This window comes from Bufo gargarizans, chromosome 7 (genome assembly GCF_014858855.1).
Source record: "Bufo gargarizans isolate SCDJY-AF-19 chromosome 7, ASM1485885v1, whole genome shotgun sequence".
Taxonomy (NCBI): domain Eukaryota; kingdom Metazoa; phylum Chordata; class Amphibia; order Anura; family Bufonidae; genus Bufo; species Bufo gargarizans.
The window spans coordinates 81,947,891-81,968,323 of record NC_058086.1 but is presented as its reverse complement, the minus strand read 5'-3'; the positions used below and the strand labels follow the sequence as shown (position 1 = coordinate 81,968,323).

General features: G+C 46.0%; 1 protein-coding gene across 1 annotated transcript; it reads left to right on the top strand.

The window, feature by feature from the left end:
* Positions 1 to 14,196, top strand: LOC122943589 (probable peptidyl-tRNA hydrolase). Its single transcript, XM_044301451.1, has 4 exons — positions 1 to 466; positions 1,427 to 1,608; positions 7,392 to 7,491; positions 12,791 to 14,196. Exons 2-4 carry the CDS (start codon positions 1,440 to 1,442, stop codon positions 12,915 to 12,917), a joined length of 396 nt encoding a protein of 131 aa, XP_044157386.1. The 5' UTR covers positions 1 to 466; positions 1,427 to 1,439; the 3' UTR covers positions 12,918 to 14,196.
* Positions 14,197 to 20,433: the final 6,237 nt, after the last annotated feature.

The window sequence follows — 20,433 nt, the reverse complement described above, 5'->3', positions numbered from 1 at the left end:
TGACTGGGTCAATTAAAGAAAGTGACCCAGCATTTTGCTAAGAGAATCAGTCACTTATTTATGTTGCCCTTAGTTAGGACACCATAAAACTGGTGACAGGTTCCCTTTAAGATAAAGTTGTTCCTGTTTGGTCTTTAATTTGTGGGCGTTACAGAGATGATTTAAGTCAAAATTAAAAGCGCTCTATCATTCTTTCTATTCTATGCCTCAAATCCTCAACATGGACATTGTAGTTTGTAATAATAGAAAATATGTAGATTGTAATATGCTTTCTGGTTACATTTTGGTGAGTTTTAACTTCATTTTAGATTTTTACAGATCCACAGGGAAGTAGTCAACCGCCTTGAGGAGGACCACTGCAGGAGGGACTATGCTGCCGGCAATGAGAGCTGTGTGCTGTCTTCGCTTGGGTCGGTGCATGAGTCAGGCAGCCATTGGAGGTCCCAGTAGGGAGCAGCGCTTCATGGTGAATTAATTCGTTTTTCACAGTGTGACCTGCAGTGCCCAAATGTCTCGGCCATATTGGTATGGGAAGGTGTCCCCTGTTTAATCAAGGGGGTCTGCAACCTTCAGCATTCCAGCTGCTGTGAAACTACAACTCCCAGCATGGAAACATGCTCGGCTCATCTAAGGACTCATGCACACGTATTTCGTGTCCGTGAATCCGGAACCATTCACTTCCATGGGGCCACAAAAAACGGAAATTACTCAGTTTGTGTTCCGCATCCGTATATCCGCAAGTACATTTCGCAAAAAAAAATAGAACATGTCCTATTCTTGTCCATTTTGCGCACAAGGACAGGCATTGTTACAGTGGATCTGCAGAAAACGGATGTAACATGGATGCCACTCTGATGTTACCCATTTATTTATTTGTTTTTTGCGGATCCGTGTTTTGCGGACCCCAAAATACATACGGTTGTGTGCATGAGCCCTAAATCCCTTAGAAGTGAATGGAGCATTTTGGGACTTGTAGTTTCAGAACAGCTGGCTTTCTGAAGGTGCCTGTAATCTGTTACTAGGCAACACACGTATGATTCTGTATCGCACATGTGTTTACATAGTCCAATGTAACATATGTATAAAAGTGATTTTAAAAAATAGCGTCTGTGAATGACCGATAGTCGCCATATTGGGCTGTCCGCATTTTTAAGTAATGCAAAGTATACGCTGACCTCCATCTGTGCCCTTGCTCAGTGTGTCATACTGACCAGGGTATAGATACATACCCTCATGTGCCGCTTTGATGTGAGGGGGCAGTGCTCTTGCCTGTACTGATTGGAATGCCCCCCATTCTAGACAAGCCCCTTTAAAATTGTAGAAGTGACAGAGTAAAATTGACTAGATATGGCAAATAACCAATATCTTATGCTGCCTTCCATGTCTAAGTGGTTGGACTGGGCAATCATGGTATTTTTGGCACTAGACACAGTGTGGGCATGACTGCCATTAACCGTCTGGCATGGAGGCTGAATGTCGCTGACCAGTGGAAGACGGACCGACGAACAGGAGCAGATCTCGTCACCACCCAGCTGGACGGCGTTCATCTAGTTTTGATAAAACCCCGTCAGTTTATGAATGTTAATGGGACGAGTGTGGCTAATGCAGGTGAGGAGGACAAGTCCAGAGTAGGTCATATATGTATACAACAGTGTCACCATGACAGAGCCAGCCTTCAGCAGTGTCACCATAGTAGAAACTTCTGCAATGGTGTCTGACTCCCTATAACTGATCCAGCCTGCAGCAGTAGCCCATAGCAGATCCAGCTTGCCCCAGTCCTTATAGCAGATTCAGTCTGTAACCATGCCCCCATAGCAGAGCCACAGTACCCCTATAAAAGATCCAGCCTGCAGCGGTGTCGCCCTAACAGAGTCAGCCTGCAGCGGTGTCGCCCTAACAGAGTCAGCCTGCAGCAGGCAGCTCTTTTATGTGCTATGACTAGCCTTTGGATCGGGCATATTTTTGCAACTGGAATACTTCTTTGAATTTGGCAAGAAATGTATAGGTTACCACCAAGTTTTATCCCACTTTTTCTGCAAATATTTCCCAACTGCTCATTCCCACACTTTTTGAAAGGGTCTTCTCATCACCTTTCATATGGGAGCCTCCTGATCTCCACAGTTCTAGCCGACAGAGCATTTTACCATAGGAAACCACAGCCAGCCAAAAATGTCTTCTGCATGGCCTGCTGCTGGGGACATGGCAGCCATTGAGATAAAAGTCTGTCTGTCCATTTAATACAAGAATGGCTTGTGTCCAACCAGGTGGGTTTCCATTTCTGCTTTAAGACAGTTTCTGCTCTAGATTCCCAATAATTCCTTCATGTTTCGTTATATATAAGAATTATCCTGTCTCTCAATATACAAAGTACTGAATTATTTTTTCACTAGCATCACCACGACGGCCATACAAGGAGATTGACCCCTGACCTCTGTAAGGGCAGGAAGCAGAGAAAGGTTTAAATACCCCCCTCCCACCACCAAACACCAGTGTTTCCTGTCCCTACAGAGGACAGGGGCGGAGAAAGGTCTCCATGTGCAGCTGCCGTGGAGATGAAGGTCCCGATGTGGATAGTAGTCGCGTACCTGCTTCGGCGGGACCCCCCTGTCTGCCCGCGGTCCCGTACTAACGCCAGACAGGGGGGAAAGGGAGAGACTCGCCTCCGGTTAATCTGGGGCCTGCTCCTGGAGCGCAGAACGCCCGCTGGTTCTAATGCCAGGTCGGGTTGTGCTCCCAGCGCCATAGGCGCTATACAAATCCGTCACTTCCGGTTAGCTGTGACGTTCCCGGACTATCCAGGATGTCGGCGTCTGAGCACGCTGAGGCCTCTACCCTGCCGTCCGTAAGTTCCCCATAGGGGAGAGTTTTCTTTTCCTCTCTCATCTGGGCACACTATTGGGGATATTTTTTCCTGGATTAATGGGTTCTTTCTTGGCTTTTCCAGACTGCTAAGGATTCTCTGAGAAAGCCCAAGAAGCCCTCAAAGTGTATTTCATGTCTGAAACGATTACCTGATGACCACGCTAAGAAGTTGTGCGGGGACTGCATTTCTAAAATTGTCCGTGAGGAACAGCCATCCCTCATGGATGAAATTAAATCTATGATGCGGGAAGAGATTAAATCCTCCTTTGCAGCTTTTTCTACACCTCAAATAGACAAACCCGTTGTTACGGAGCCCCCCGCCAAATGCCACAAATCAGACGATTATTTTTCATCCGATTCTGAAGTTTATGGTAGTTCGGCTTCCTCTTCTAGATACATGGAGGATGAAGATAAACTCTCTGAACGAGAATTTTCAGAGAACAGAAGGAAATTTTATTTTCTTCTTAGGATATGCCCGAGCTTTTAAAAGCTGTCAGGGCTACTATGGGGGTAGAAGAGGTGCCTTCTACTCCATCAGTACAAGATGAGATGTTCGGAGGTCTCAGGGTGAAGAAGTCTAAAGTCTTCCCTATTAATGATAACATCAAGGGGATGATTATGGATGAATGGGCAGATCCGGAGAAACAACTAGGAGTTGCCAGATCCTTTCAAAACCGGCTTCTTTTTGATCAGGAAGAAGCTAGGATCTTTAATACCACCCCTAAGATTGACGCCCAGGTAGCTAGGGTCAATAAAAAGATCAGCCTACCATTTGAAGATGCCTCTCTGCTAAAGGATCCGTTGGATAGGAAGGCTGATGGCCTATTGAGAAGGTCCTGGGAAGCGGCCATGTTCACGCTTAAATTAAACATAGCGGCCACATCAGTTGCCAGATCTATGTACGTCTGGCTCTCTGAGTTAGAAAATAGGGCTTCCAGCGACTCAACAACTGAGATTTTGAGCGCTATTACCCTGTTAAAATCTGCTACAGCTTTTTTAGCGGACGCCTCCGCTGAGTCGGTACGCTTTGCAGCAAGGGATGCGGGTCTGTCCAATGCAGCTCGCCGTGCCTTGTGGGTTAAATGTTGGTCGGATGACAAGGTGTCAAAATCCAGACTATGTGCCATTCCCTTTTCTGGGGAGTATGTCTTCGGCCCAGAATTAGACAAAATCTTAGAGAAAGCCTCAGATAAGAAGAAACGGTTCCCGGAGGAAAAAGTCTATAGGAGGAAGTATCCCTTTCGTGCCCCTTCCAACCAAAGTAATCAATACAGTGGTTAAGGCAAGTCAGGCCGTTTCAGTTATCCCAAAGGGGGGAAAGGTGGGGCTCCCGTCTCTACTCCCCAAAAAGGAAACGAAAACCAGTGACATCAGGGTAGGGGGGAAATTGAGGATGTTTTTTCCCCGTTGGGAGGAAATATCCTCAAACTCATGGGCTCTGAGGATTATAGAGTCAGGATACAGAATACAGTTCTCGGATCCTCCCCCAAAAAGATTTATAGTCGCCAATATTTCGGTCCTAGACCCCAATCATCCTATGCACGTGGGCATTTGCGAACTACTCACAAAAGGGGTAGTGACGGAAGTACCACGATCCGAACAAGTAAAGGGGTTCTATTCGAACCTCTTCCTAGTGAAAAAGAGGGATCCTATCGCACAATAATAAACTTAAAGCGCCTGAACAAGTACATTATCTATCAAAGATTCAGGATGGAGACCCTAAGATCCATAGTCCCTCTGCTCCAGAAAAATTCAGTAATGTGCTCGGTCGATCTGACCGATGCCTACTATCATGTCCCGATACATCCCAGCTCTCAACAGTTCCTAAGGTTCGCGGTCAGAGACCATCTGGGCAGAATTCTTCACTATCAATTCACCTCTCTCCCCTTCGGCATATCCTCAGCCACTCGAGTTTTTACAAAACTAATGATCGAGGTAGTTGCCTATCTAAGGAAGGAAGGTCTGACCGTTTTCCCATACCTGGACGATTTTCTGATCTCAAACAGTTCTGCTCTTCTTCTACAGAGAGATCTGAATTTCTTCCGTCAGACCCTAGAGGGATTAGGTTGGTTGATCAACATAGGGAAATCACAATTAGAACCGACAACATAAATCCAGTTCCTGGGGGTTATTCTGGATTCCCAAAGAGAGATGGCCTGTTTACCTCTAAGCAAGATACAGGACATCCAAAACAGAATCTCCATCTTCAACTCAAAGATGTTCTACTCCATCAGAGACTCAATGAGTCTCTTGGGGATCCTAACATCCTGCATACCATCCGTTCAGTGGTGTCAGATCCATTTCCGAACCCTGCAGATGTGGATCCTCAGGGTCTGGGACAGAAGGGAATCTTCCCTAGACCAAAAGGTGATCATCCCTCAAAGGATAAAAACCTCCCTCCTTTGGTGGAAAAACAGGCTAAATATCTCCAAGGGGGTGACGTGGTCAAAGAATCCCTATGCCCAGATCACCACGGATGCAAGCCAGTACGGTTGGGGAGCGAAGGTTGGAGATGTTTACTACCAAAGAGTCTGGCCAAGATCATTCAGTCTCCAGTCGTCAAATTTTCGAGAATTGATGGCAGTCTGGGAAACTCTAAAGCAAGCCAAAATTCATCTTCAGGGCCATCATGTAAGAGTCCTGTCAGACAATACGACAGTGATAAGATACTTAAATCATCAGGGAGGCCCGGGATCGAGCAGCCTGCTGGATTTGTCGGCAAGGATATTCACCTGGGCAGAAGCAAATGTTCTTTCAGTGTCTGCAGTCCACCTAAAGGGGTCCCTAAATGTGGAAGCAGACTACCTAAGCCGGGCAAAGCTAGACCACTCAGAATGGTCCTTAAACAAGGAAGTCTTTCTGATAATATCGGACGAGTGGGGGAGACCAGCTATAGATCTCTTTGCCACTCGGGTAAACTCAAAATTGCCAGTTTTTTGTTCACTAGATCCCAGAGACAACCCGAGTTTTCTGGACGCTTTCTCTTTCAGATGGAGCCGAGGTCTTCGTTATGCTTTACCGCCGCTTCCGCTAATACCGAGGGTGGTACAGAAAATCATACAGGACAGTACTTCAGTCATTCTAGTAACACCCTACTGCCCAAAGAAGAGCTGGTTCCCAATCTTGTGGAACCTTGCCAGCGAGGTTCCTTGGATTCTACCAAAGAGGTGAGACATCCTTCACCAAGGTCCGATTCTACACCCAGACCCGGACTTCCTCAACCTAGCAGCCTGGATCCTGAGACCCAAATTCTAAAGCATCAGGGACTTTCGGATGCAGTAATTTCAACCCTGAAAGCCTCCAGAAAGAAAGTCTCCTTTTCAATATACCTGAAGATTTGGAAACTGTTCTGCTCATGGTCAGGCTCGCCCTCGCCAAATACTTTAGCTCCAAACATCCAAATGATTCTGGACTTTTTACAAAAAGGATTTGACATGGGATTGAGACCATCCACACTCGAGGTACAGGTATCAGCCCTCAGTTGCTTTTACGACACCGAGCTTGCGAACCATAGGTGGATAAGGCAATTGATGAAGGCAATAACGAGGTTACGTCTCACTAAGGTCTCAGGTCCCTACCTGGGATTTAAACATCGTCCTTAAGGGACTATCACATCCTCCATTTGGCCTCTTAGCGACTGCTCTTTGAAACTAAAATCCTACAAAACTGCGTTCTTGGTTGCCATCACTTCAGCCAGAAGAATCGTGAGCTACAAGCACTATCAATTAGAGAGCCCTACCTACAGGTCCTGGATGACAGGATAATTCTAAAACTAGATCCGTGTTTTCTACCGAAAGTAGTCTCGAAGTTTCATAAAGACCAGGAGATCACTCTACCTTCATTGTTTAACAACCCATCTAATGATTGGGAATCTACCCTCCATTCGCTTGATGTTAGAACGGCAGTACTCGATTACTTAGAAACCACAAAAGACTTTAGGAAGTCAGACTGCCTCTTTCTCCAGTTTGAAGGAAGAAACAAGGGTCAGAAAGTTCCCAAGTCCTCCATTGCCAGATGGATTAAAGCTACCATCGCTTTTTGTTATTCCTTACAGAATCTTCCTTGCCCTGATAATATTAGAGCCCACTCTACTAGGGCAATGTCATCTTCTCAAGAAGAAAGAGCGGGTGTCTCCCTTGAGGAGATCTGTAAGGCAGCCACTTGGTCCAGTATCCATACTTTTACCAAGCATTATAGATTGGACCTTTTCAAAAAGACTGATATGTCTTTCAGACAGAAAGTCCTTCAGTCTGTGTCCGTCCCCCCCCTTGAATTTATATTTGATATACCTCCTTGTATGGCGGTCGTGGTGATGCTATGGAAAGCCGGAATTAGTACTTACCGGTAATTCATTTTCCATGAGATCACCACGACTGCCCGTATTTCCCTCCTTGTTCGTTACTTGGGGGTTGATCTGCTTCCTGCCCCTACAGAGGTCAGGGGTCAATATCCTTGTATGGCCGTCGTGGTGATCTCATGGAAAATGAATTGCCGGTAAGTACTAATTCCGGCTTTCTTTTCTTATTCAGCTAGAAAGTTCCACCGGAGCCCTGAGAATATCTATCTATTACATGAAAAGCTGGACAAACCTCTAGGGAAGGTGACCCTGAAGCTTGGAGCGAGCGCGAGGTGACTAGCTTAACAATCATCTGACACCGACCATTTTTCATCTGACAACTTTAACTGCCTCCGGACCACCTAACGCAGATGTGCGGTCTGGAGGCGGCAGCCCTGCGCAGAGTGACGCATATACGCGTCATCTCGCGAGGGCCGAGATTTCCTGTGAGCGCGCGCACACAGGCGCGCGCGCTCACAGGAACAGAAGGTAAGCGAGTGGATCTCCAGCCTGCCAGCGGCGATCGCTCGCTGGCAGGCTGGAGATCAGATTTTTTCAACCCCTAACAGGTATATTAGACGCTGTTTTGATAACAGCGTCTAATATACCTGCTACCTGGTCCTCTGGTGGTCCTTTTTGTTAGGATCGACCACCAGAGGACACAGGTAGGTCAGTAAAGTTGCACCAAACACCACACTACACTACACCCCCCCCCCCCCCGTCACTTATTAACCCCTTATGAACCCCTGATCACCCATGATCACCCCATATAAACTCCCTGATCACCCCCCTGTCATTGATCACCCCCTGTCAGGCTCCGTTCAGACGTCCGTATGATTTTTACGGATCCACGGATACATGGATCGGATCCGCAAAACACATACGGACGTCTGAATGGAGCCTTACAGGGGGGTGATCAATGACAGGCGGGTGATCACCCAAATAGATTCCCTGATCACCCCCCTGTCATTGATCACCCCCCTGTAAGGCTCCATTCAGACGTCCGTGTGATTTTTACGGATCCATGGATACATGGATCGGATCCGCAAAACACATGCGAACGTCTGAATGGAGCCTTACAGGGGGGTGATCAATGACAGGCGGGTGATCACCCATATACACTCCCTGATCACCCCCTGTCATTGATCACCCCCCTGTCATTGATCACCCCCCTGTAAGGCTCCATTCAGACGTCCGCATGTGTTTTGCGGATCCGATCCATGTATCCATGGATCCGTAAAAATCATACGGACGTCTGAATGGAGCCTTACAGGGGGGTGATCAATGACAGGCGGGTGATCACCCAAATAGATTCCCTGATCACTTCCCTGTCATTGATCACCCCCCTGTAAGGCTCCATTCAGACATCCGTATGATTTTTACGGATCCATGGATACATGGATCGGACCCGCAAAACACATGCGAACGTCTGAATGGAGCCTTACAGGGGGGTGATCAATGACAGGCGGGTGATCACCCATATACACTCCCTGATCACCCCCTGGCATTGATCACCCCCCTGTCATTGATCACCCCTCTGTAAGGCTCCATTCAGACGTCCGCATGTGTTTTGCGGATCCGATCCATGTATCCATGGATCCGTAAAAATCATACGGACGTCTGAATGGAGCCTTACAGGGGGGTGATCACCCATATACACTCCCTGATCACCCCCTGTCATTGATCACCCCCCTGTAAGGCTCCATTCAGACGTCCGCATGTGTTTTGCGGATCCGATCCATGGATCCGTAAAAATCATACGGACGTCTGAATGGAGCCTTACAGGGGGGTGATCACCCATATACACTCCCTGATCACCCCCTGTCATTGATTACCCCCCTGTAAGGCTCCATTCAGACGTCCGCATGTGTTTTTTGCGGATCCGATCCATGTATCCATGGATCCGTAAAAATCATACGGACGTCTGAATGGAGCCTTACAGGGGGGTGATCACCCATATACACTCCCTGGTCACCCCCTGTCATTGATCACCCCCCTGTAAGGCTCCATTCAGACGTCCGCATGTGTTTTGCGGATCCGATCCATGGATCCGTAAAAATCATACGGACGTCTGAATGGAGCCTTACCAGGGGGGTGATCAGGGAGTCTATATGAGTGATCACCCCCCTGTCATTGATCACCCCCCTGTCAGGCTCCATTCAGACATTTTTTTGGCCCAAGTTAGCGGAAATATATATATTTTTTTGTTTGTTTTTTCTTACAAAGTCTCATATTCCACTAACTTGTGTCAAAAAATAAAATCTCACATGAACTCACCATACCCCTCACGGAATCCAAATGCGTAAACATTTTTAGACATTTATATTCCAGACTTCTTCTCATGCTTTAGGGCCCCTAAAAAGCCAGGGCAGTATAAATACCCCACATGTGACCCCATTTCGGAAAGAAGACACCCCAAGGTATTCCGTGAGGGGCATATTGAGTCCATGAAGTATTGAAATTTTTGTCCTAAGTTAGCGGAAAGTGAGACTTTGTGAGAAAAAAAAAAAAAATCTATTTCCGCTAAATTATGCAAAAAAAAAAAATTTCTATGAACTCGCCATGCCCCTCATTGAATACCTTGGGGTGTCTTCTTTCCAAAGTGGGGTCACATGTGGGGTATTTATACTGCCCTGGCTTTTTAGGGGCCCGAAAGTGTGAGAAGAAGTCTGGGATCCAAATGTCTAAAAATGCCCCCCTAAAAGGAATTTGGTCACCTTTGCGCATCTAGGCTGCAAAAAAGTGTCACACATCTGGTATCGCCATACTCAGGAGACGTTGGGCAATGTGTTTTGGGGTGTCATTTTACATATACCCATGCTGGGTGAGAAAAATATCTTGGTCAAATGACAACTTTGTATAAAAAAATGGGAAAAGTTATCTTTTGCCAAGATATTTCTCTCACCCAGCATGGGTATATGTAAAATGACACCCCAAAACACATTCCCCAACTTCTCCTGAGTACGGCGATACCAGATGTGTGACACTTTTTTGCAGCCAAGGTGGGCAAAGGGGCACACATTCCAAAGTGCACCTTTCGGATTTCGCAGGCCATTTTTTACAGATTTTGATTGCAAGGTACTTCTCACACATTTGGGCCCCTAAATTGCCAGGGCAGTATAACTACTCCACAAGTGACCCCATTTTGGAAAGCAGACACCCCAAGGTATTCAGTGAGGGGCACGGCGAGTTCCTAGAATTTTTTTATTTTTTGTCACAAGTTAGCGGAAAATGATGATTTTTCATTTTTTTTCTTTTTTCCTTACAAAGTCTTATATTCCACTAACTTGCGACAAAAAATAAAAAATTCTAGGAACTCGCCATGCCCCTCACGGAATACCTTGGGGTGTCTTCTTTCCAAAATGGGGTCACTTGTGGCGTAGTTATACTGCCCTGGCAATTTAGGGGCCCAAATGTGTGAGAAGAACTTTGCAATCAAAATGTGTAAAAAATGGCCTGCGAAATCCGAAAGGTGCACTTTGGAATATGTGCCCCTTTGCCCACCTTGGCTGCAAAAAAGTGTCACACATCTGGTATTGCCGTACTCAGGAGAAGTTGGGGAATGTGTTTTGGGGTGTCATTTTACATATACCCATGCTGGGTGAGAAAAATATCTTGGTCAAATGCCAACTTTGTATAAAAAAAAATGGGAAAAGTTGTCTTTTGCCAAGATATTTCTCTCACCCAGCATGGGTATATGTAAAATGAGACCCCAAAACACATTCCCCAACTTCTCCTGAGTACGGCGATACCAGATGTGTGACACTTTTTTGCAGCCTAGGTGGGCAAAGGGGCACATATTCCAAAGAGCACCTTTAGGATTTCACCGGCCATTTTTTACACATTTTGATTTCAAACTACTTACCACACATATGGGCCCCTAAAATACCAGGGCAGTATAACTACCCCACAAGTGACCCCATTTTGGAAAGAAGACACCCCAAGGTATTCCGTGAGGGGCATGGCGAGTTCCTAGAATTTTTTACTTTTTGTCGCAAGTTAGTGGAATATGAGACTTTGTAAGAAAAATAAAAATTAAAATAAAAATCATTATTTTCCGCTAACTTGTGACAAAAAATAAAAAGTTCCATGAACTCATTATGCCCATCAGCGAATACCTTAGGGTGTCTACTTTCCGAAATGGGGTCATTTGTGGGGTTTTTCTACTGTCTGGGCATTGTAGAACCTCAGGAAACATGACAGGTGCTCAGAAAGTCAGAGCTGCTTCAAAAAGCGGAAATTCACATTTTTGTACCATAGTTTGTAAACGCTATAACTTTTACCCAAACCATTTTTTTTGCCCAAACATTTTTTTTTTATCAAAGACATGTAGAACTATAAATTTAGCAAAACATTTATATATGGATGTTGTTTTTTTTTGCAAAATTTTACAGCTGAAAGTGAAAAATGTCATCGTTCATTTGGGTGTTAAGTTGCATGACCGAGCGATAAACGGTGAAAGTAGTGTAGCGCAGAAGTGTAAAAAGTGGCCTGGTCATGAAGGGGGTTTTAGCTAGCAGGGTTTAAGTGGTTAAATTGAATCCATCAGGTCTGAAGACGGCATTGGATAAAAGATGAGACTCTGAGCTCAGGGTCGTATTTTCTATTATTTTTTATTTTAAATTTCATGCAGTAGTTTCATATAAAAAGCTGCCAGGATTTATAGAGAGCACCTGTGAGTCCTGCTTGCCCCTCCCAGAAGGTGTGATTGACAGATTCATGGGCGGGGCCAGCAGGACTCACAGGCTTTCTATAAATCCAGGCAGTTTTTTACATGAAAATACTGAATACGAACCCTCAAGCTCAGGGTTTCTCTCATTCTTCTGTGCCGTCCTCATATATATCTGTGGGGTTTTTCTTAAAGGGGTTGTCTGTGATTTTGATAATGATGGCCTATCCTTGGTGGGGGTCCGACTCCAGACACCCATTGCGCTCTTTAGTTCCAGTGAAGGAAAATCTTAATGCTTCAGCGCCAATACATCTGGTGAGCACTGTGACCTCTTTCTAGGCCAGTGACACCATGTTTATTGGTCATGGCCTATGTGCAGCTCAGTCCCATTCAAGTCAATTGGCCTGGGCTGCAATACCAAGACCAGCCACTATACACTGGACAGCGCTGTTCTTGGTAAGCTGAAAAGTAGGCTGCAGTGCTCACTGAAGCACCGCAGCCTCTTCAAACAGCTGATCAGCAGGGGTACCGAGTGTTGGACCCCCACTGATGACCTATCCTGATCAATACCATCGATATCAAAATCTCAGACAACCCCTTTAAAAGAGCTGGAGAGCAATGTATTATAATTTTTAAGAACTGTCACTTTTATATCATTGACTCATTTGTATGTAAATGGTGGATTACTGCCCTGTGATATAGTGATTATGGAGGCAGGGTTATTCCTGTCCCTTCTGTCCAAGTTGGCAGTACAACCAATCTTTAATAATTTTCTGTAAGTGCCCGAAATTTCTTATCCTAAAGTTTCTGATTCCTGTTTGATGGGTGACGCATAGCTCTGCAGTGTAGCGTCAAAAATAATCCCGACTGCAACCTGGTGATGTGATAACATTCTGACCCCAGCCGTTCTCTGTATTTTCTAGGGGCCACAATGGGGTCCGTTCCTGCATTGACCACCTGAAATCAGGTGTAAGTTCTTCAGCAGATGCCTCCCACCCTCAGTCCCTTCAAGCATGGCCACAGGGCTTCTGTAATGAAGACTATATATAGTCCGGGTGACAAGACATATGTGCTTGGACGCTTTACCATGAGCGAGCAGGAGGCGCTGAGCCCAGTTCTGGAGAAAGGTCTAGACTTGTTACTTGGACACATCCACAAACGGACTTGGGCTACTAGTCCTGTGGCAAAATCTGTGCCAGTGGAAAACAGAGCATGATGGGAGTTATCCTCTAGAATATTCAATTCATAGACAGCAGAGGAGAAGCCGGCTAAGGTCTAGGACCACTTGTGAATAGATTGTAGGGACCAGGGTCATTTTGGTTGCATCTCTAGTGTAATCTTCACTACTAGACAGGGCAGGAGGATAAGTTGTCCAAACTCACATACCAACTACTAGGAGTGTTCCTGTGATATATATTGATAACTGTACCTCCACCAATCAGATATTGATAGCATCTACCATATCACTGGTATGGCTTCAATGCATAAAGCTAGAAAACCCCTTTAACGTGTATCTTAATCAGTTTTTGTAATATATATAATACCTCAGCTTGGTAAGATAGGACTGGCCGAGGGATTTCCCAGTCCACACCCCCCCATCACAGATTTTTTTCCCCTAGCCCGAGGTGAGGCCTACTGGGATCATCACTGGGGAATAAAGCAGACCTCAGAATGCCAGTCTGGGGGAATGAAGGCTTGAGATCTGAACTGTGGTTGTAGCTTGGTGACTGGCTGAGTGAAGCCTGATCTACCCTGGTGTGAACAGGACTCTATAATTGAGACCCAGACCAGCAGGTATTTATTTTTGCGTTATGTTATGCCGTAACTTCACCTCATCAAGTGACGCCATAACTAGGATGCTAATCTGTTATGCTGAAGTGACGAAATAAAGGACGGTTTGGACTTTAAAACTGCAATCTGTCATTTCCGACACCACTGCGAGTACAGATTCCTACAATATATATGAGCGCTTATTATATATGAGCGCTCGGTTATACATGCCTTATGTGTTCATAATGCAAGGTGCAGATACTACGAATAGTAGATCAACTGGGCAAAAGCCATGAGCACCTTCAAGGGCATTTTTTATTATTGCATTCTACTTATTTTGGGCTACAAATCATTTTTGCATTTGGTCTTTATTACACATTTTCAGCAGTTTTTGTGTTACATGGGTTAAATTTCAGTCTGTTTGCAGACTGTCACTCTAGGTAATGGGTATTTATATTGATGGCCTATTCTCGGGACAGGCCATCAATATCAGATCTGACACCCCGCACCTTCACTTCCATGGGAGCAGGGCTGCAGTGACCAGCTCCGTCCACTGCACAAAAAATAAATTAAAAAATTCAGCCATTTTAGTGATACATGGGTTAAATTTCTAAGTCCCATTTACCTCTCGATCTGATTTGACTAGAGATGAGCGAATTTCATATTTTAACATTTGTTCACGCTTCGTTTACTGGTAAAAGGTGAATTGCGTTATGGATTCCATTACCCTGGACCATAACGCAATTCTATAACGGAATGTCTTTAGAGGCATTCCGTTATTCATGACGTCATAATAGAAGTCTATGGGCTACGGGACAGATCCGTTTGGCAGCCCATAGACTTCTATTATGACGGAATGAATAACAGAATTCCTCTAAAGACATTCCGTTATGCATTCCGTCATGGAATTGCGTTATGGTCCGTGGTAATGGAATCCATAACACAATTCACCTTTTACCAGTAAATGAAGCGTGAACGAATTTCATAACCTGAAATTCGCTCATCTCTACTCCTATATAACAGGGAAGTTCAGGCCCCAAGTGGCTCCGGAGCAACCTCAGGGTCTACATACATCTATACAGCGCCCCTGGGGTTCATGCAACGCACAATGGCACCAAGAAGGTCTATATTTTTTTTTAAGAACTGTAAAAAAATATATTTTAGGGGGCTGTCTGAGACAGGGTAGTGTTTGGCTCCCCTCTTTTGGGCAGCCCCCTACAGTCAGAGGGACAACTGTTCTCTCCGTCTGAGTGTAAGGGGCTGTCTGAGACAGCAGAGCGTTAGGCTACCCTGTTTTGGCCAGCCCCCTATGGTATACGGTAGACATAGCATAGAACATGGATGCTGTATATAAAGGACAATTCTTTCCTTTACTTTTTTTTCCCCTCTTTTCCTTCTTTTTACCCCACCCCCATCCCACACCAGTGATCATTACCGCCAACCTTCCCATTCCCACCCCACCCAAGCATGTGATCCCTTCTGTCTCTTATTCTACTTCTCCTCCCCACTATTTTCCTCCCACTTCTTTCCAAACTCCCTCCACCTCTACACATGCTTGGGTCCCCTCCTCCTCAGACCCTTCCTTTCTACACACCCCACAATTTTGCCCTGCATCCTTTCTTGTGGCCCATAGTTTTATCTCAGAGAATCAACAGGCCGGGGGGGGCTACCATTGCCAGATCCAGACCACCTACCCTGCGACAGTCCACCTCCCCTCAAAATTTGGCACAACTTTAATACATTTTATACGTTTATATATTTGTTTCTAATAAAATAAATAGTTTACTTCAATGTGTCTGTGTTTTCATTGTCCTGTACAGGGTAACAGTAACCTTGGGCACTTCTGCTGCGTTGACATTAAAACTACCATAGGGTCACTACTGTGCATTTATTATAATGCCCTTGGTAGATTTTTTTTCAAAACCGCATTAGTGCTAAAGGTGGCTGAACCATGAACATAACCATCAATAATGAGCTATCTTTTGGCTCTTTATTGATTATATACCCTCTGATTGGCACATGAACAAGCAAATGCTTGTTCATTGGTCAATCTTGTGCCCTTTCATATGAGCCCTTGTGGGAGTCACGGTCCATCAGCATCATCAGGAATTCATTAATAAATTGTAATTTTACAGTTTATTGATTTCCCAATGATGCTCTAATATAACTAGTGTGATTACCACAAGGGACACACTGCTGTTAAAGTGGTATTCCCATGTTAGACAATGGGGGCATATCGCTAGGATATGCCCCTTTTGTCTGATAGTTGTGGGGTCCACCAATGGGACCTGCACCTATATCGAGAACAGAGCGGGTAGTGCTGTGGCTGGAGGACACCAGATTCGATGGGGTCCGTCCACCACCCAGCGCTAATCCCTGCCTCTCCCATAGAAATGAATGGAGGGAGGCTGTGCATGTGCAGTGCGGCCTCCTCCACTTTCAGCACTCCATTTTCAATATAGGTGCAGGTCCCAACGGTGGGACCAGCACCTATAAGACAATGGGGGCATATCTTAGCAATATGCCCCTATTGTCTGAGATGAGAAAACCCCTTTAAGGCCTCTTGCACACGACTGTATGCCCTCCGAGACATATGATCCGTGAGCGGGCCATATGTCCTGTAGTGGCATTGATCGTGCCCACGGGAGTACACAGCATCATAGTTTACAATGATTCTGTGCAAGTTGAGCTGCCAGCGGGACTATTGTCTAGCACTCATTAGATCATATGAGTGCTGGACAATAGCCCAGTGTGAGGCACAACATGCACAACATCATGATGCTATGTACTCCCGATCAATATGGCCCGCTAACGAACACTATACATCTTTTAGTGCATATAGTCATCTACAAGAGTCCAAAAGGTCTGGTCCGTGATCAGAGTTGAAACCGGACCGACTTGGAATTTCTACAAGATAGCCCCCAAGAGATTAGCAACGGAGCATTTAAAAGCTAATGACAACCCTGGGGATCTAAATACATGAAGTGGGGGGACACTTTGAGATGCTACTCAATCCAAAATGAATCAGCTAAACGGAGGCAAAAACAGAAAAGAATGGATCCGTCTGAATGGCTTCCGTTCTTCTCCACTTATTAATTTTATTGACGGATCTGTTTCAAACGGAACCGTGAAACGCCAGTGTGAAAGTAGCCTTATGTGGTTACCACAGTCTGGCTTTGCATGCCAGGAATTTAAGTTACACTTTTTTTTAATTGAGATATAAAGATTAACTTTGAAGAAATAAATTATTTTGCAGACAACTTGACATGAAATTTGTGTAAAAAATATATAAAAAATAACAGCACTAGCTGTGTCCCAATCTATGACATCACTAAAATTCTATAGTGGGTGTGATGTAATGGCCATATGAGATGGTGGATTTCAGAGTAGAAAAAATAAACCTCAGTTTCTCTTGGTGAGCACAGATCGGAGTGCCTTTTTGGCGTTCTAGATTTTTTGGGACCGTATATAAATATTGAAAGAGGGTAAAAACTACAGTGCTATAAATATAAAACTATTTCTAACACTATAGTTTCCTCTGCAACCTTTTTGTCAGTTACCCGATTTCTGGGTAAGGCTCTGCCAACATCAGGTCCCTCCTGCGCTCACATTTGGGCCTCCCTTCGGTAAGCATTAACTCAATGCTTTTCTGTAAGGTTTTTAAAGAGCCTGGTTGTCGTCATGCAAAGCTTAAAGGGCTTCTGTCACCCCACTAAAGTGATTTTTTTTTTTTGGGCTAGTGAAATTAGTTATATTGCGATATATGACAATATAATTGTGTTACTTACTTTGATCCAGCAGTTTCTGCAAAAAACAAAGTTTTATAATATGTAAATTCGGTCTCTACCAGCAAGTAGGGCGGCTACTTGCTGGTAGCTGCTGCAGAAATCCGCCCCCTCGTCGTGTTGATTGACAGGGCCAGCCGGGATCTCCTCCTCCGGCCAGCCCTGTCGGCATTTCAAAAATCGCGCGCCTGTGTTGATTCGGCGCAGGCGCTCTGAGATGAGGGGGTTGGTCTCCTCAGCACTCCCTCAGTGCGCCTGCGCCAATGACGTCTTCTATTTCGGTGATGTCATCGGCGCAGGCGCACTGAGGGAGTTCTGAGGAGACCAACCCCCTCATCTCAGAGCGCCTGCGCCGAATCAACACAGGCGCGTGATTTTTGAAATGCCGACAGGGCTGGCCGGAGGAGGAGATCCCGGCTGGCCCTGTCAATCAACACGATGAGGGGGTGGATTTCTGCAGCAGCTACCAGCAAGTAGCCGCCCTACTTGCTGGTAGAGACCGAATTTACATATTATAAAACTTCGTTTTTTGCAGAAACTGCTGGATCAAAGTAAGTAACACAATTATATTGTCATATATCGCAATATAACTAATTTCACTAGCCCAAAAAAAAAATATCACTTTAGTGGGGTGACAGAAGCCCTTTAAGGATGTCAAGTGTTATTTCACGTAGTTAGACTCCGTTAAGGACCCTTAAGCGACTCTAGTAACTGTCTGACAGCCACTAGAAGATGATATGACCTTGCAAGGTAACATTTAACATTGCAGTATTAGTGGGACATGGGCACTGCACCCAAACCCATTACACAAGATGAAGTGGTCTTGGTTAGAGTTGAGCGAACACCTGGATGTTCGGGTTCGAGAAGTTCGGCCGAACTTCCCGAAAATGTTCGGGTTCGGGATCCGAACCCGATCCGAACTTCGTCCCGAACTCGAACCCCATTGAAGTCAATGGGGACCCGAACTTTTCGGTACTAAAAAGGCTGTAAAACAGCCCAGGAAAGGGCTAGAGGGCTGCAAAAGGCAGCAACATGTAGGTAAATCCCCTGCAAACAAATGTGGATAGGGAAATTAATTAAAATAAAAATTAAATAAATAAAAATTAGCCAAAATCAATTGGAGAGAGGTCCCATAGCAGAGAATCTGGCTTCACGTCACCCACCACTGGAACAGTCTATTCTCAGATATTTAGGCCCAGCACCCAGGCAGAGGAGAGAGGTCCCGTAACAGAGAATCTGTCTTCATGTCAGCAGAGAATTAGTCTGCATGTCATAGCAGAGAATCAGGCTTCACGTCAGCCACCACTGCAACAGTCCATTGTCATATATTTAGGCCCAGTGGCAGCACCCAGGCAGAGGAGAGAGGTCCCGTAACAGAGAATCTGTCTTCATGTCAGCAGAGAATCAGTCTGCATGTCATAGCAGAGAATCAGGCTTCACGTCAGCCACCACTGCAACAGTCCATTGGCATATATTTAGGCCCAGCACACAGGCAGAGGAGAGAGGTCCCGTAACAGACAATCTGGCTTCATGTCAGCAGAGAATCAGTCTGCATGTCATAGCAGAGAATCAGGCTTCACGTCACCCACCACTGCAATAGTCCATTGGCATATATTTAGGCCCAGCACCCAGGAAGAGGAGAGAGGTCCCGTAACAGAGAATCTGGCTTCATGTCAGCAGAGAATCAGTCTGCATGTAATAGCAGAAAATCAGGCTTCACGTCAGCCACCACTGCAACAGTCCATTGTCAGATATTTAGGCCCAGCACCCAGGCAGAGGAGAGAGGTCCCGTAACAGAGGATCTGGCTTCATGTCAGCAGAGAATCAGTCTGCATGTCATAGCAGAGAATCAGGCTTCACGTCACCCAACATTGGAACAGTGTCATGGAACCATGAACCAGACGTACAACAAGAGATGAGTGGAAATAAGAAGGCTTTATTGAAAATCAAGCTGTAAGGCAAAAGTCCAAACGGATGGCTAAACCGAAGCAGGGCCTTGCAAAGCCAGAGGTCAGGAACCAGAAGGGTAGTCAGACGAAGCCTGGATCAGGAACCAGCGGGGTAGTCAGACGAAGCCTGGATCAGGAACCAGCAGGGTAGTCAGACGAAGCCAGCAGCAGTCTTAGAAGCATGTGAACACAGGAGGACCAAGCAAGGAACTGAAGCCACAGACCTCCTATATATATGAGCCAGGCATCCAGCTCCTCCCAGTGGGAAGGAGAAGCCGCAGGGTGGGAGGCTACAAGAAACCAAGATGGCCGCCAGCACATGTCAAACGAAGGAGAACAGCAAGAAGGTAAGACCATGACAGTACCTCCCCCTCAAGGGCCCCTCCTCCGCGGAGTAAAGAACGGTTTCTGAGGGAAGCGTGCGTGGAAGGCTCGGAGCAAGGCAGGAGCATGGACATCTGCGGAGGGAACCCAGGAACGCTCCTCTGGACCATAACCACGCCAATGGACCAAAAACTGCACCCGACCGCGGACCAGGCGTGAGTCCAGGATATTGCTCACCTCATACTCCTCACGATTGCCCACTTGGACCGGACGAGGCCGAGGAACCGAGGAAGTGAAACGATTACACACCAGTGGCTTCAACAGGGAGACATGAAACACGTTGGAGATCCGCATGCCAGGAGGAAGCGCAAGGGCATAGGCTACCGGGTTTACACTGCGAAGCACTCGGAAGGGACCAACAAAGCGAGGCGCCAGCTTGGGAGTGGGCACTCGAAGGTTGAGGTTGCAGGTGGACAACCATACGCGGTCTCCGACCTGGTAGGAAGGAGCGGGCGCTCGTCTGCGATCAGCCTGGAGTCTCTGGCGCTGCGCAGAGACCTCAAGGGACCTCTGGATCTGTACCCAAGAAGCACGTAGGACGGAAAGGTGATCCTCCACAGCCGGAATATCCTGGGGAGAGAATACCTCCGGTAACACGGCAGGTTGGAACCCATAATTGGCCATGAAGGGAGACGTCCCAGAGGAAGAGTTCACCGCCGTGTTCCTGGCAAACTCAGC

Bases quoted from the DNA above. Each gene is read 5' to 3' on its own strand.
- LOC122943589 (XM_044301451.1), top strand. From the start codon at position 1,440: ATGACTGCCATTAACCGTCTGGCATGGAGGCTGAATGTCGCTGACCAG. The intron at 1,609-7,391 runs GTGAGGAGGACA...TTTCTTATTCAG, and splicing joins GACGAGTGTGGCTAATGCAG to CTAGAAAGTTCCACCGGAGC. The intron at 7,492-12,790 runs GTGACTAGCTTA...TGTATTTTCTAG, and splicing joins AAGCTTGGAGCGAGCGCGAG to GGGCCACAATGGGGTCCGTT.